The sequence below is a fragment of the Botryllus schlosseri genome, chromosome 13 (genome assembly GCF_051294905.1).
Source record: "Botryllus schlosseri isolate E-star chromosome 13, Bs_hap1, whole genome shotgun sequence".
NCBI lineage: Eukaryota > Metazoa > Chordata > Ascidiacea > Stolidobranchia > Styelidae > Botryllus > Botryllus schlosseri.
The window spans coordinates 19,907,675-19,924,732 of NC_137248.1; the positions used below are offsets into that span (position 1 = coordinate 19,907,675).

Sequence of the window (17,058 nt, forward strand, 5' to 3'; positions counted from 1 at the left end):
AGTATAGAATTGGAAAGAAAACTGTATTTCAACTATCATACCGCAAAATATGACATCTCAGGCATGAAATTTCGAACAAGTGAGGTGAAACTCTTCAAATTAACATCAGCAGACGTTTTCATTGACTTTATGCTGATGATTCTTGAACAATGTTTTATGCGATATACATATTACACCATTACATCAAACTACACATCATCTACAAGTAACAGTCAATATGAGCACAGATAATACTACATGGAAATTAATAGATTAATAATTAATAGAATTATAAAATAAAATAATTAATGATAATAATTGATAGAAATTAAAAACTTAATCTACTCAATTCCTGAGTAGATAACAAGAAGTGCATTTGATGGCTTTAAATAATGAGGGTTTTGAACACTTGGTATGATTTCACCCAGTGACTGATATAGTACATGAAGAGAGCAACACCAAATCATGATCGGTTAGGAGAAAAACAGTTACCTTATGGAATCATTAATCACTGTTGTCTGGGCACAATTTTGTCAGACTAATTTACAGCATCATTAACTGAGTCACAGTCAGTAAAAGAGGCTTTTAAGATCTAGATGGCAGGCTGGAACCCTTTGATTTTTTTGTTACTGTAAACATCACCAGCAATAGTCACTCAGCATGCTAACCTTACCTTTCTTGTAGGCTGTTTGTTCTCTCAACAAAAGACCTGGTGTCACTTTCGATAATAATGGTGTGGTATGAAGTGGGTTTTTGTTTTACAAATGCTATGCTTTGTTTGTTTTTCTTTAATACAAAGCCAGTGTAGTGTGTCAATTAATTAGGTTTAATTGAAACCAACACTAATACTCTGTAACCTTATCGAAATGGTTACCATCCTTCAAACTAACAATCAATTGGTGTCACCCATCACAAGGTTTTAAGTGCAATCTTCAAAAATACTCCTGTATGTTATACATGTGAATTCATTTGCAAGGTTGTTTAATGCAAGTCTACTCACTATCATTAGGATTAACATATTCTTTCATTGGAATATATGAGTTGAAATTCATACCTTTACTTAAAAGTGACCTATAATAAAGGAAATATTTTTCTTATGGATGCTTACATGGAGACCGCTTCCACATCTTTCAGCCTTTGATTTCTTTTTATAAATGAACCGGTCACTGTAAGCACATCTATGTGGTGCTGTCACTGAAAATAGTTTTTGATATTATACCTTGTTGTGGACCTGCCATCAATCCTAAATGGTATAGTATCATGACAATGACTGCAAAGTGAGTCTATCCTAGCTGGCTGCAGTGGAAATGAGTATACTGGTCCTGTGAGCAAGTACTAAGCTTATAATAATTGTCAACCATCAGTCATCACCAACCAATGCCGTCCTAGAAGGCATACGAGTACCAATCAAACCTTTTCGGGATTAGTTTACATTCAATAATTCACATTAATAATTAAATTCTTGATTTTTTCATCAACTTATGCACATTAGTGTAATTGAACACATACAAGAAAGGTTATGTCCCATTTACACTATAGGATAATGTGCTTGAGCAGTTATTATCCAGCAGCATGTCCGACAACATGGTGTAATGGTGAAGCGTACGGCTTCTTGATCGGTAGGTTGATGGTCCTGACCAAAGACCAGTTTGGTGACACTGGTATTCATGGCTTCCCTGTATGGCGCTTAGCATTATTGGGATACCATGGTATGCATATGCACATATCATCTGTATTATTATCAGGAGTCGGTGTATATGCCGCAAAAACACCAAGGACTAAACTATTCACATAGCAACGATAAACATTGAGATTTTTGTTGTGATAATGGCAGCCTGAAACAGTTGTGAGGAGTTTGCTCACTAAATATGTGTCTTCAAATTCCTTATTAGCAGAGCAAAGTCATTTAAAACATATGATTCTTGAATAACTGATTGGTGGCACGATGCTTGATTTACGATGAGATGAAATAGGTCATTTCAGCTCAATCATCTGAAAAAATGAGTGCACCATTTTGCATGTTCTGAGAAAAAATACCCAATATGTTCTGATTGGTTCAGATGCAACATACGAAAATGTACCGTCTCCAATGCAGCGTGACCCTGCCCATCCAAGAGTGAACCTCCATTCAGGTTAGTCTCTCAAAATATCGATGAATGAATTTCGCTCTGTGGTCTTGTTTTTTACCAGTACCATTGGGGTAATAGTTGAATGTAACTTGCTCTCCAAGCCGGTACGCTGCTAGTAAAAGTGGGCCTGGTAGTGATTTTGCCTAGTCATGAATGTTGAGGAGAATACTTGTGTACTTGAAAATGTTATCTTGTAGACCATGTCCATGTAGATCATGTCCTGTATCAGAGAAGCAGCAAACATCTTCAAATTAGCGTGTTTACCCTTCCAATAGGGTGGAGTGAAAAATGGAAAATTTTGAATTTCAAAACGGACACTTGATATGTGGTGCCAAATTAAAAAAAATAATTTCTGTAATAATTTTGGGCTCGTGCACCCTCTAGTGGTCGTGCAATTGCACCGAACGAACCAAAAATAGCTAATTTTGCTATATATTGATGACTGCTTCCGCTAGAAAGCTGATTTTGTGCTCAAAAGATGCGGAAGCAACAAGTTTCTATCTCACTTCCACAGAACTGCGTCTTAAAAATGAACAGAAAAAAGTTACGAGCAAATTTTTGATTTTTAGACCATTTTTCGGTAAAATTACGCACTGAAGCAGGGTACGAGGCCAAAAGCGTGTAGTGATTGATCTTATGACTGAAAACTCTATATTAAAAGCACATAAATTGCAAATCCATATTGAAAACACAAAAACATCAATTCTATATTGAAAAAAGATATCTTTCGAATATGGTTTCACTACCAGAGTATTATTATGCACAAACTTTAAAATCTTGTTTCGTAATAAAGGATTTCATCTGTTTTTGAGACTTCAGTTTTTCGCTGATTAAGCCATCTCTACGGTTAAATCCCGACACGTGGGCAGATGATTTGGTCACCACTTTAACGTCTCTTTCCTCTGCCTGGTTGTGCCAGGGATGTTTGAGGAGTTGACCTTAGATTTTCTATCTCGAGATATGGCGAGTTTTTGATTGCTGGTGGCTGTTCCATATCTTTTAGATTCAAGTTGACAATTTAGTGGTATGATTTGGCCTTGATGTTTATAATTGGGCTGATTCTAGTGTCAACGTTGTTTTTAGGTTTCATTTCATTAACATATCCTCCTTCAAAGTCGCTAATTGAAATCGGGTATTCTGTTTGATCTGCTCATAGTTGTAATCTTGCAAGTCTTCCAAGGCCTTCATCATCATCACCGAGCATTCCCAAAAAACATTATCCGGATGTGCAAAATATGCTTTTTCGTTGTTGCAAAGGTAGTGCAAGGTTGCGAATTCGTGTATCAGAAAGCTTTGTGATATGGGAAACTATGTAGCACAAGTTTTAGCACCATCAACAATTGTGACTTTTTATTTCAAACCACGATGGAAAATAAAACTCCATGCAGAATTAAGCAAGATAGTTCAGATTGCTTGATGGATGACTATGTCGCACATGTATGCTATGTATAGAACGTCAAAATTTGGCATGTTCTATGTGGGACAGGTAATCTGAACTATCTTACTCAATTCTGCATGGAGGTTAATTTTCTGTCATGGTTTGAAATAAAACGGCACAATTATGGGTGATTCAGTCCCACATAGAACATGCCGAATATTGAGTAGCAATGAAATAGTCATCCATCAAGCAATCTGAATCATCTTGCTCAATTCTGCATTGAGGTTTATTTTCCGTCATGGTTTGATATAAAAAGGCACGATTCCATTGTTGATGGTGCTAAAAACTTCTGCAACATAGTTTCCCATGTTACAAAAGCTTTCTGATACACAATTCGTAACCTTGCACTATCTTTGCTACAACAAAAGGCATGTTTTGCACCTCTGGGAATGCTCGGTGATGATGATGAAGGCCTCGGAAGACTTGCAAGATTACAACTATGAGCAGATCAAACAGAATACCAGATTCCAATTAGCGACTTCGAAGGAGGATATGTTAATGAACCGAAACCTAAAAACAACGTTGACACTAGAATCAGATTGTTGAAAATCCCAATTATAAACATCAAGGCCAAATCATACCACTAAATTGTCAACTTGCATCTAAAAGATGCGGAACAGCCACCAGCAATCAAAAACTTTTCATATCTCGAGCTGGAAAATCTAAGGTCATCACCATTAAGGATCAATCATCCTTGGAACAACCAGGCAGTGGAAAGAGACATTAAATTGATGACCGAAGCATATGCCGATTGCCCATGTGTCGTGATTTGAACGTAGAGATGGCCTCGTCACACAAAAACTGAAATCTCGAAGCAGATGAAATCCTTTATTACGAAACAAGATTTTAAAGTTTGTGCAGACTAATACTCTGGTAGTGAAACCATATTCGAAATATTTCTTTTTTCAATATAGAATTGATGTTTTTGTGTTTTCAATATGGATTTGCAATTTATGTGCTTTTAATATAGAGTTGTCAGTCATAAGATCAATCACTACACGCTTTTGGCCCCATACCCTGCTTCAGTGCGTAATTATACCGAAAAATAGTCTAAAAATCAAAAATTTGCTCGTAACTTTTTTTCTGTTCATTTTTAAGACGAAGTTCTGTGGAAGTGAGATAGAAACTTGTTGCTTCCGCATCTTTTGAGCCCAAAATCAGCTTTCTAGCGGAAGCGGTCATCAATATATAGCGAAATTAGCTATTTTTGGCTCGTTCGGTGCAATTGCACGACCACTAGAGGGTGCAAGAGCCCAAAATTATTACAGAAATTATTTTTTTTAAATTTGGCACCACATATCAAATGTCCGTTTTGAAATTCAAAATTTTCCATTTTTCACTCCACCCTACCTTCCAATTCCAAAGGTTTTTTGAGGAGGAATTTGTACCCTGCATTCTCATAATGTACATGATGTAGCGGACTAGACGAAATTTGTGTAACTAAATTTCCGTATGCAATTTCATATAGTGGAGGCGAAAAGGTAACGATTTTTTTCTAGATATTAGAATGATTAACATCTCTCCACTGTTATAAAGGGGAGCGTGTTGAAGAAAGTTCGAGAACCACTGCGCTAAAGGATAGATATTGCGTCGAATCAGCTTATGCGCAAGTAAATAGCTGGGGAAAACAACAAAAACGTTGACCATATGCATTTCTTTGCCGATTAAGATCAGTGCTTGAGCATTAAACATTCAACCTGGTGACAAGTTTAGATTTCAACGATCCAAATAATTTATAGTTGGAGTCTTATGGTGACATGGCTGGAGTGCTTAGCGTGAATCCCTCTGTCCGAAATTTTCGCGCCCCCCCTTATGAATGCTAGCAATCCCAAAGGATAGTTTGATGGCAGTGAAAGTTATGGCTGTTGATGAGAAAATTCAGAAATATGAAATGAGGACGATATGCAAAGCAATAACCCTGAAATGTGGGTAAATTGCGTAAATCTCAAAGAATTTCCAGTCAACTTTGGCTGTCCCCCCTATTTTCAGGTGCTTTCACGGCCCCAGTTTCAGAGCCACTGCTTTAGCGCTAGTTGTCGCTATTTTATCCGATGACTACTATCTTGATCTAGTTGATTTGAATGAAAACGTAGAAGTTTGTGGGGACAAGAATACTTCCTTAGACTTCCAATATTCAGGAGGGCAGCAGTCCAGCGACGATGGCGCATCGCCTATGGGAACATTATCGGAAAGTCCAAAGCCAGTCCTCAATACTAGCACCAGGGAGCTGAAGATGCCTTATGGTGATGAATCGGTGAGTACGCCTTGGATGAAGACTAGGGACTGCGCAAACGTGATTTTTTCATGGCGATCATATATTTCCAGCAATACTAACATCTAAGATCAAATTTCATTGTACAGCCAACTCTCTAATTGGGACAGTTTGGTCAGCTCACTTTTCTCTGAATTAAGCAGAAACACAGCTTTGTCTGAGCTTAGCGGAAAATCACTTCATGGTCGTGCATCATTGTCAAGGCACAACTCATTCAAAATAAAGTACTGTTGTGTAATACACTGCATTAATTGGCACAGATCGCATAATACGCATATTAGTTATACCTTCAGGTATGATAAAGTAGGCTATTTCCGCTACCAAACTATTCAACCAATAATGTAGACTCTATTACTGTATAACACACGCATATACAGTTCAAATAGTTGATCAATTATATAGGAAAGACATTACTTTTGCAATAAAGCAGTCCAACTTATGCTACGTTTTCTCGCATTCAAACAAGTTCGTCTTGAGTAGGAACTCTCCACTTTTGTCAGATCTTGTTATTTGGGTTATTTTTACTAACCAAATATGGAATCACACCTTAGCTGGTAAATCAGAGCATGACTCATTTCCTATATCGAAAGTATACAGGATCCAAGGCACCTTGTTGTCTTGTATCATACACGTCCATTGTTCTTATAGTGAATAGCAATATTGAGATATGGATGTAGAACACTTTATAATGTATGCCACCATATAAAGTGGAGTACGTTTTAATGAGAGTTAGCTGTGTAGTTACCTTTCTCTATTAATCATGATTAATGAGCATGAGCATACCTCATGGATGGTAGTACATTCATTTACCCGTGAGAATATTGTTTGTGGTGTCAAATGTTTCTGGATAGCAGATAAAATCAAGTGGCTTGAGGATCCCGAACGTTGTTTCGTTTTGTAGAGACATCGAATCGAAGAAGCTTATTACATCACTAAAGAATTCCTGGTTACGGAACGTAACTTCATCAAAGATCTAGAGGTCATTGACAAAGTAAGCCGGCTGGATTTCGTGTGAAAGTTTGAGTGCTTGACCACTGTACGTTTGACTTAAAGGCGTTCAAGGAGTATTTGTACGCCAGGGAACATACTTTGCTTGGAGACGCAATGAATCAGATATTCAACACCACAGACTCTCTGCTAACAGTGCACAGACAGTTTAAATCGGATTTGGAGTCTTGCATGCTATCGTGGGAGACTTCGCCTTCGGAAGATAAGATGACGAAGCCCGTGGATGTTGACGATGTCATAATCGATCATATTCAACGACTTAAGGTAGGCAAGATTTGAGGCCATTTTGGTTGTTGGCAGAGTTGATAACAAAGCATGCTCGCTATTGTCCAATCCGAATCTGGTCATCAATTTGGAGGTGTAAAACCTCAACTTACAATTGATTAAAATAGTCACACAGGAGGTAAACTCAAATATTTCCACCTGACTTGGACACTCATCATGGGTATTGTACTAATTACTACTAATTACTAGCCGCTGAATATTACCTCTGACCTGTAGGCCTATTTCAATACTAATATATTATTCGAGCTTTTATTCATAGGGTTCCTTTTTCTAGTCTCATTATTGTAGTTTTTATATGTTGGTCGGGAAGATGCTTCATGTTATTTCAAAATTGACCCATGTCATATCAATATCAATTGTCTACTGTGAATCCTCGACCAAATATAAGTTTAAAGCTGTTAAGCTGTGTACTTTCACATCGTTCACTGGATGCTAGGATTACATACTAATCCTTTCTTAGCTGGATTAAGATTAGAAATTAACCCAAATCACTGATAATCTAGAGATCTTGTCATTTGCACCCTCTAATTAGGATCTGTGGTGGGTTGTATTCTTGCAAGGGATCGATTCTAGGAATTACATGCCAAATGTGGGGTGCACTAATCTAGTTGTAAATAGTAGCTGCTGTAAGTAGCAATTGTAAATAGTTGCTGCAGTGATAGTAATTGATAATGTAAAATTTCTCCAAAATGAGTTCTCATTTCCAATTAGAGGTAGGCCTGAACTATGGACAACCTCAGGCTGCCAGGCACAAAGTGCCTTACATAATTGCTGCTTACATGATGACTTTTTCTGTTCAATAGTTTGTCAACTAATTCTGAGTCCATTACTTGGGGTGTACAGGTCACCTCAGATGTTATGAATTTGGATACCGGTATGCTTTTTGTGTTGTTGAAAATTTAGTGATTTTAAAATTAATTGTGTATTCTCTCCGTCCCAAGTTGCCATGCCACTATCTATCATCTTGATCCACAATACACTAATACACCTTTTTACGGAACAGTCATTGTACTAGATTTGTGGAATAGGGAAATTGTTTAGTGATATCTGCAGAGGTAATGTAATGATTTGATAACGTAAGTCTGGCCACAGTACTATTTCCTAATTATTTCAGCGGGATTACTATGTTAGAGCCACAACAATGCATGCCTAAACAAATACTTCCACAATAATGAAGTCTTCACATTGTTAGTGGCCCGAAACTAATTTGGTATGTTAATAAGCACATGTAGGTGGAAAATTATAGTGCTAACCATTAATTTCTGCTGCTCTATTCTATGGTACACTTTTTTCCACAACATTTCACTTGAGATGGAAAAATATCTACTGAGGCCCACTCTAAAAATAGTAAGTCGGAAGTTGAACTCTTGAAATTATTCAGAATATTTCATTTGAGATTTAAACCCACAGATACTCGCGAAAATAGTTAGTTGGGTAATCAATAATGTATGAATGGAAGCCTGCTAAATTTGTAGTACAGCAATCATTATGGTCGGATTATAATACTTCTGGTAATCACCTTCTGTGGCCCGTTAAGTATAGCATCCCTGTCTTTTTCCTAAACCAAAACTTTGTGTCATGGTAATTTAATATTTTGCTATGCTATTCAGCTTTTGCTATCAGCAATTTGTGATGTCCTTTCAATAAATAGCGTCTACATCTATGTTTGATTGACATTGAATACAATCTATTGACGTAATAGTTGGCAGATGAAATTATACAGGAATATGCAGTCTTATGATGTAGTCAGCATTGCTACTGAGCAGAAGTAGATATGAAACCGTAAATTTCTATTTCATCTGTTCTAAATGTTGACCTCTTGCCATTTTGCCCCAAGAAAATGCTTCACCTTGTTGAAAATGGGGAAGACCTGGTCCGGGGAATTGAGACGGCGTGCTCGGAAGATGAAGAGATTGACGACGCATGTCGGGAGTTTGAACTTACCAAAGTCTGCTACATTCCAGTCACGAGATTCCTGCTTCAGCCAATGCAGAGGATCTTGCATTATTCTACTTTGTACGAGCGTGAGTGTTGCTGCCCTTGCAGTAGTACTTTATGATATGTGTTATACGCCGGGTTGAAACCAAGTCACAAGGTTGTGAGTCGAGTCATTTTCAATTCAACACCGGGTCAAGTCTGAGTCCCAGTCAGTGAGCAGAGGGTCGAGTCCATACAGTACATAGTGTTGTGACTCGAGTCCTAGTTCAATCCACGGATTTCAACTCCACTCGAGTGATATAAAATGGCTCGCATTCATAGTATTGTAATTTTCTTCAGTCCTACTAGTTTCTGGTCCTATTTTCCAAGTATCAGTACTGATAGACGAAAAACCAATAATGTGGTGACTTTGCTATTCTTCGAAAATTAGTATGGTACGCAACTATCGATTTCAGGACTGCATTCATTGTAGTATAATTTATCAACTCAAAAGTCTAGTCATTTGTTACTTGTCAAGTCCACAATATGGAACATAAACATAGACTCAAATGAAAGCCAATTTGGCAAAATGTGCTGTACCAACCAGGGTTGCAAATACTGGATTTGAGCTGCGATTGTTTGGTGACTCAAGCTGACTCGAGTCATTTACTCAAAATTCTGAAATGACTCGACTTGTACTTGAGTCATTACGCTTGACTCGGTCCAAGTCGTATCACCAGACACTCAAATGGAACGGAACAGACTGACATTTCATTGGAAGTTCGGTGAATAGTAAATTCACCACACTATTGGTATGTCGTCTATTAGTACTGGTACTTGAAAATGCAACCAGAATGTGCTAAAAGTGATGAATATTAGTATATATATTATGTGGTGAATTGAATATGACTCGACTTGACCCGAGCCAAAACTGTAATGGGAGATTGAACTCTGGTGCCAACACAAAAATAATAAGAACATTAAGCCAAATTGACGTGGCCAACACTAATTTTTTCATTCATTATATATCGTCACTTTTATTCAACGCGACATTTTGATATACAAAAAACTAGCATCACCCCATGTTTGCTTACCTTTTCAAGTACCGGGAATTGCATTGAAATTTATTGGTGACGAGAAATGACAAAATTGTTATTATAGCATTGGCAAAAACATTGAAGTAGGAGACGTTTTTGTTAATAATTTCGGTGATATGGACCGGTATCTTCTCTCTTACTAACGTCTTTCATTCATTTCTCGTGATGTGGTTATCATACTGATCTTCAACAGGTATACAAGGTCGTGTTTCGTTGAAGTGTTATTGCTGTTTCTGTCTGAACCTGTCACTTGTTCCGTTGTTCGGATTATTCTTTCAACTCTTGGTAATAGATATTGAGGTAGCCTATATCTATTGTCAATAATTTGAAGAAAAGGTGTAATCAGGTCATTAGTCCGGTGATCAGAAGCAAACAGACTGCAAGATTGGAATATGCATGTAGATTAAGCATCCTATTTCCACATCGTGCCTATAAATTGAATTAGATGCTGTATGATAAATATATCTGCACCTCCGACATCTACTAAATTACAGATGTTTATGAACTTCTAAAAAAAATACTTCAAGGAAATTTCCTATTGTTGCCTATGTAGGGATATTTTAATGCAATCAAGCTGGCATAATAGCTTTTTGTGATATGTCAAAAGAAATCTCATCACCATAAATCCTTGAAGGGTATTTCCATCTGCACTGTATCAGTCTTCGAGATCCCTGATTTTTAGCTGTGGAATGCACCATGAAATAGCTTCTAAACATACCTCTCAATGGTCTTTGATCTCTCGGACCATTTACTTGATTGATTTGAGTCGAGGAATGTCATCCATTTCCAACGTTTTATGATCTATGATATGTTTACATGTGACTATAGCCAAAATTATGTCGGCATTTCACACATTCAAGGTGATTGATGAATGACTGAGATATTTAAGTGGTTAGTAACCCTGTACAACTGATTGTCTTGAAGGCTGATAATAATACACATCTATTTTTATACTCCCTCACTACTTGAGTTTTTGCATTATAGACTCTTTTTCGAAACCAATTATCCTAATCTGGATGGATTTGAATAATCTATTACTGAACAAGTGAATATTCTGTTGCTGCTGAGAAATGGAGTTTCCGAATAAGACATATCGTAGCACTGACAGTTCTTTTGCGTTATGATTAAGATGCATCTTGCAGTTTCGACAGCTATTGGATATTTTTACGAATAGAAATTTATGACATGTCAGTCTGTGGAGCTTCTCGAAAATATTTGCCATTGCTAGGATGCTTGAAAACGACCTTATTTTCCACATCTAGTGTATGGGATCATAATTTATGATTATAATCACAATGATAATATTCATTAGATGCATTTTGCTCAGTAGGGTAGGTTAAAAATAACTTTTTTTCCGGATTCCGTGGATTCACGAATTAAATTGTGAGATTACCTAAACATTTTGCCCACCAAATTTGACTCAATTCCAACCCGTAGAAGCCGACGCAGAGCCAATTAATATTTTTGAAATCATTGTAAATTTTACTGTCGAATCCATGAAATTAATGAGCCGTCTACAAAAATAATGCAAAACGAAATAGACGCAATTTTCCAACCCGTAGAAGCGAATGCATTTGAGTTTTTATTAGTACTTCTGAGACTCCCCATCGTCAATGCTATGTTTGCTAATCCAAATCTATTATGCATCTTTCTTTTAGGCTACTTAACAATTTCAAGAGGTTGACATAAAATTTTGAATTTTTTTTATAACAATTTACAAAATTCAAATGGTTCTGTGTCGGCTTATAGCCTACTGGTTAGAATTGAGCCAAATTTATTGTTCGGCGTTTTTTTCAGGCAACCTAACAATTTAATCATCGAATCCCCAGTCATTTTTGAACAAGTTCCTTACTGCGCAGTCTTGCAAAATATTATCGATTGTCTGGTAGGCTGCAATTATGTAATAGTTTAGTTTGTTTTTTAAACAACAAATCTAATCCACACTCCTAACCCTAGGTATGTAGCCTCTCGCGGGGAAATTTCGCAATTCATACATTTCAACACGTTACGCAAATATTTACTTTGCTTTCGCACTCTCCTGTGAATATCTCGTGCTTCTGCCGTGTCTTTCATCGCTTGGCATTTCGAATCGGTTCAATTGCTGATTTTTAACTGAGGCGTGTTGATTTGTGCTGGTGTCAAACCTCAACATCACGTTCCAGGTCTGTGCCAAGCTTACACGAAGTCGGGACAGTTCGCAGAGCACCAAGAACTGCAATCCGTCGGGAATGAGCTAGCAGAAATTTGCAATGCCCTAAGAGACAGGCTTCAACAAGCTCACAACTATCAGAAACTTGCTCAACTGCGACACGACCTCATCGGCGTGGAAAATCTTTCTTTGAGCGATAGGGTGAGGAGGGTGTGCTTTTTTAAAATTCCAAGACAGAAAGGCTGTCTGCATTTGACATCTAGCTTTGAGCGATCCTTGCTGCATGAAAATGATTGATTGTGGCTGGTTTGATACTGAATGCCCTGCTGCACAATTTATGTTCCCGTAGTCCGTTTCGGCATATTTTGACATGTGCTCACCATAAGTGATCCACTATTGCGGTAAATCAGGCAACAAGCAGAAAATGAATACTTGGACGCAGGCTCGAACATAGCTTCACCTTACAAAGCAGCGATGTGCCAGCAAATACTGCAGATGACGCATGGATGATTCCCGTCGAATAAGATATCCGGATTGGAATAAACCAGAATAGGTCTGACCGGCAATCGTTCCACGTCAGTGTCGGCGAACAGCAGAAAATCAATCAACAAATAATCTTGTGACCATCAAATATTTTTATTTTTATATTAAATTCAAAATTTTTCAATTCGTATAGCTTTACATATCTACTAGTTTTTATTGTGTCAAATTTATTGTTCAACGTGTTATAGGCAACGCAACATTTTTATCAAATAGCCGCAAAAATTTGATAAAAACAAACAAATTGTTTTTGAACAACCTGTTGTACAAGTGTTTACACTGTACAGTGGGTATACATTGTCAATGTAAATTGATCAACGTTTTAATGTCCTTGCGTAATAAATTAAATTGAGTTTTAATGTTCGATTATCATACAAAGTGCTCTTGCATGAAAATCCACTTTGATAAACCCATATTGGACACAACATTTCAGTGCTTGCTGTTAAATAGTTGATGATCAAAGGCACTGATGACCCAGAACGTTAGGTTGTGATGTTTCTGTTATGGATGACTTATTCTAAATGATTCAGCACCATGTTTTTGTTGGTAGGGTTACTATCCCCATTAACTATAGACTTAGAGTGAGCAATTTGTGGGGTGTATGTATGCTTAGTGTGCTTGAGTGAACGTCGATTTGTACACAAGCACATGATTATCTGGTGAATTTGTAAACTTTTCTGTATTTTTTCACAAGTGTTGATACTAGGTGAGAGAAGAATGCTCTTTAGCTTGGGAAATGTTCCATCATACTTTCTCTAATCCTTTTAATCACTATTGTGGTATGCTGCCCTGGAGGCTTTTTCAGATATATTCCAGTGTCAGCCTATTTCACACCTACCTGCCTGCAGTTAGAGTTGGAAAGATAGTATGATTACAGTTAGGATCTTGGTATTTTGGAATTTCTGGTCTCTTGTGAGTTTATGGAATACCTGATGTTCATTAGGAATGTTCAAAAATAACTTTTTTCAAATTTTACTGGATGCTAGATAAAATTGCTTGGTTGCCTTGAAAAACGCTGCACACCAATTTTGGCTCAATTCCAACAAGTGGAAGGGAAGTTATATTGTAGTAGAAAATTCCTGATTTATTTAATAAAACTAAATATAACAGTTTTTCGAGTTTTTCTGGCTACCCCATGAAATTGTTAGGTTGTCTGCAAAAACGATGCACAACAAATTTGGCTCAATTCAAACCAGTAGAAGCGAAGGTATTTGGGTTTTTAATTATGAATTCTGGGATTTCTCACCGTCAATGCTAGTTTTGCAAATCAATTGCAGATCCAAAGCTATCATGATTCGTTCTTTCAGGCAACTTGACAATTTCAAGAGGTTGACAAAAAGATTTGAAGAAAATATTTCATTTTTTTTATACCATAATTTATTTAAATATTTCAATTGGCTCTGCGTCGTCATGTTCGAAATTTAAGATTTCAAATCATAGTACATACATTAGGTAGATCTATTATTAATAATTAAAGAATTTGCCACTCTAAATACTTTATTGTTTCAGTGGTTAAGTTTAAAGTAACGATTGCAGCCCTGAATATACATCCTTGCATTTAGGACTTTGTCCGCGAAGGCAGTTTGTACAAGCTGTCCAGAAAAGGCTTCCAGCAAAGGCTGTTTTTCTTGTTTTCTGGCTGCCTGCTCTACACTAGCAAAGGAGTGACGTCGAGCAACCAGTTCAAGATCCATGGCGAACTGCCGCTCAAAGGGATGATCGTTAGTATCGATTGCTTTTTATCGTGCATCCCGAAAATCACAAAGTTCGTTTCTTGTACTTTTGGAAATCGTGCGTTGTTGTTGTTGCAGTCACATTGGTCAACGATGTTTTAACACTACACTGCCAAACTACCCTAACACAATAAAAGTTGACGTTATGATTAGGCGGCCATAGTAGCATTGCAATCGACTCCGAATACAAGCCTCAAGCATACCATTTTTTGGTGAATCATGTGAGGTTGGCGGTGAATTCGGCATTTGTAATGTAATGACTTGTTGTGATTTATTGATACGATTGTTGATATACAATGTTGTTTTCAGTTCTCTATTAATTGCTGCCATTACCCATGACGAGTGCCAGCGAATATATTTCAATATGGACGTATTTTTCCATTGTATACTGAAGTTCCCTACCTCCTACCTTTTGTCCTTCTTTTTCAAGAACTGAAAAATGTCATCCGAGGACGCCCAAACGTTTTATTTTTTAACCATGTCCTCCTTTCACTATCTCAAAATATGGTAACCCTCTATCAGTGTGAATTGTGGTATTAATCACTCGGTAAATTTAGCACTTGATTTAGCACTGCACTTGATATGTAGGCCTACCGTATGTAATAATATTTTCGGCTTAAGGCTTAGGGCTATGATTAGGGGCAAACAAGTGCTGCATTCTCTGGTAACCTGGTATAATTCAGGGTTGGAATGACTTGAGTCGGACTCGAGTCACGATTTTCTGATGACTTGACTTGACTCGAGTCATTTTCTGAGAATACGGAAATCACTCAACTCGCGTCATTGCGCATGACTCGAACCAAGTCATAAGATCAAGGCTCAGACGGCTAAGACCGACATTTCAATGTAATTTCGAAGAATAGTAAAGTAACCACACTATTGGGATTTCGTGTATTGGTACTGGTACTTGAAATTGCGACCAGAAACTTCTAAAAGTGAGGAAAATCAGTATATTTTAAATTCGAACCATTCGATATCACCAGAGTTACAAAAAGTGGGTTTAACAAGACTTCAACTGGAAACTGAGCAGTCTACACAATCACTTGGACTCGGACTCGAGTCATAATACCATGACTCGTACTCTACCGTCTGCTCACTGACTTGGATTCGGACTTGACTTGGTGGTGAATTGAAAATCGACTTGACTTGAGTCAAAACTATAAAAGTGAGATTGAATTGTGACCTGGAGCCTTGTGACTTGATTACAACCCTGGAATAATCACATTCGCATTCGCAAAACGTCAATCTGGTTCCAATGCAAACTGATAATTCATGTGCCAATGTGCTCAAATGGTATTTACAAATCTCTACCAACAAACTGAGATTGTGCCTCTGGTTTTGATAATCTCTTGTATTGTAATCTCTCGATTTTCTCCAGATCGAAATTAACGAAAGTGACAAAACGGTGCCAAACTGCTTCAGCATCATTTCGGGGACCAAAACGGTGGTGGTGGCCGCGGCCAGTCCCGAAGAGATGACAAAATGGATCGAGGACCTCAACCACCACATCACTCTGTGTAAGGATGCGCCCGGCGATTACCGACCCATAAGAAAGACTGCAAGTGAGATTGCGGAAACGATTGGTTTTAAAACTTTGTCACCTGATATGTAGGTAGTCCATTATAGCGGGATGATATCTGTCTGTAGAAATATCAGTGACGGTTTGCTCTGGTCGATATTTCTGTCCAATGACTAAGGCGATTTTTTCTGACCGAAAAAACTTGAGATTTTGACCTAAAAAAAGCAATTTTTTTGACCTTAACAGTCTTAATTTTGACCAAATTTGACCTATCGTATGCAAATTAGGTGTTTTCCCACATAATGTTAGAATTTTACCACTTATCTTCATTTCTGGTTGGAACTGTCTGTCCTTACGAAGTAGTTAGGCCTAAAAAAAAAACTTTTTTCATAATGAAATCTGGCCCTATGAAGAATTCCAGTAGTTACCTTACGCATTATGGTAGAAATAATTGAAAATTTTTTTAGCACAACGAAAGATACTTTCCTACATTCTCGGGTAAAAAGTGTCTGTCCTTTCTAAGTAGCCTGCCAAGAATGGAGAACGAACGTTCAACAGCAGCAGTTGTTGGCTGACAACACTGAAGTTGTGCATGTGCAATTGTGCATGTGCTGTGCATACACTGCTGGTGACACACCGTGTTGCTTCATTCTGGCAGATGGGATATTGCGTTACGTTTAGCATAACACCTTGTCAATCTATTTGTTTCATTTGAATAGTTATGATTCACAATGAGCAGACTATGGGCCGTCTACAACGGTAGGCCTATAAAGTAGGCTATAAGCTGTAAAATGTCAAATGATGAGTTCACAGACAGTGCAAAATCTATGATGCAAACGAAATGCAGGTTGCAAAAAAGTTTCAACTCAGTAAACAATGCACGATTTTCATTTCTGCTCATGAGCGCCGCCATTATGGTCAATGGATGGCGGCCGGTGAATCGTGCTTCATGCGCGCAGATGGCAGTTTTGGAGTTGGTTTCGTTATTTTTC

At 37.6% G+C, this 17,058-nt stretch overlaps 1 protein-coding gene and 1 long non-coding RNA gene across 2 annotated transcripts in view; both read left to right on the top strand.

The window, feature by feature from the left end:
• LOC145454539 (FERM, ARHGEF and pleckstrin domain-containing protein 1-like) overlaps positions 1 to 17,058 on the top strand; it is a 41,883-nt gene that overhangs the window by 13,347 nt on the left and 11,478 nt on the right. Inside the window, exons 11-18 of the mRNA XM_080332518.1 lie at positions 2,040 to 2,111; positions 5,685 to 5,800; positions 6,720 to 6,809; positions 6,872 to 7,090; positions 8,949 to 9,135; positions 12,288 to 12,475; positions 14,377 to 14,535; positions 15,926 to 16,109. Of these exons, the coding sequence (XP_080188644.1) occupies positions 2,040 to 2,111; positions 5,685 to 5,800; positions 6,720 to 6,809; positions 6,872 to 7,090; positions 8,949 to 9,135; positions 12,288 to 12,475; positions 14,377 to 14,535; positions 15,926 to 16,109 (1,215 nt within the window). The remainder of the gene's footprint in view (positions 1 to 2,039; positions 2,112 to 5,684; positions 5,801 to 6,719; positions 6,810 to 6,871; positions 7,091 to 8,948; positions 9,136 to 12,287; positions 12,476 to 14,376; positions 14,536 to 15,925; positions 16,110 to 17,058) is intronic.
• Positions 12,482 to 13,921, top strand: LOC145454541 (uncharacterized). The gene is made up of 2 exons (XR_013920163.1): positions 12,482 to 12,646; positions 12,868 to 13,921. It is a non-coding gene; the product is annotated as an uncharacterized LOC145454541 (long non-coding RNA).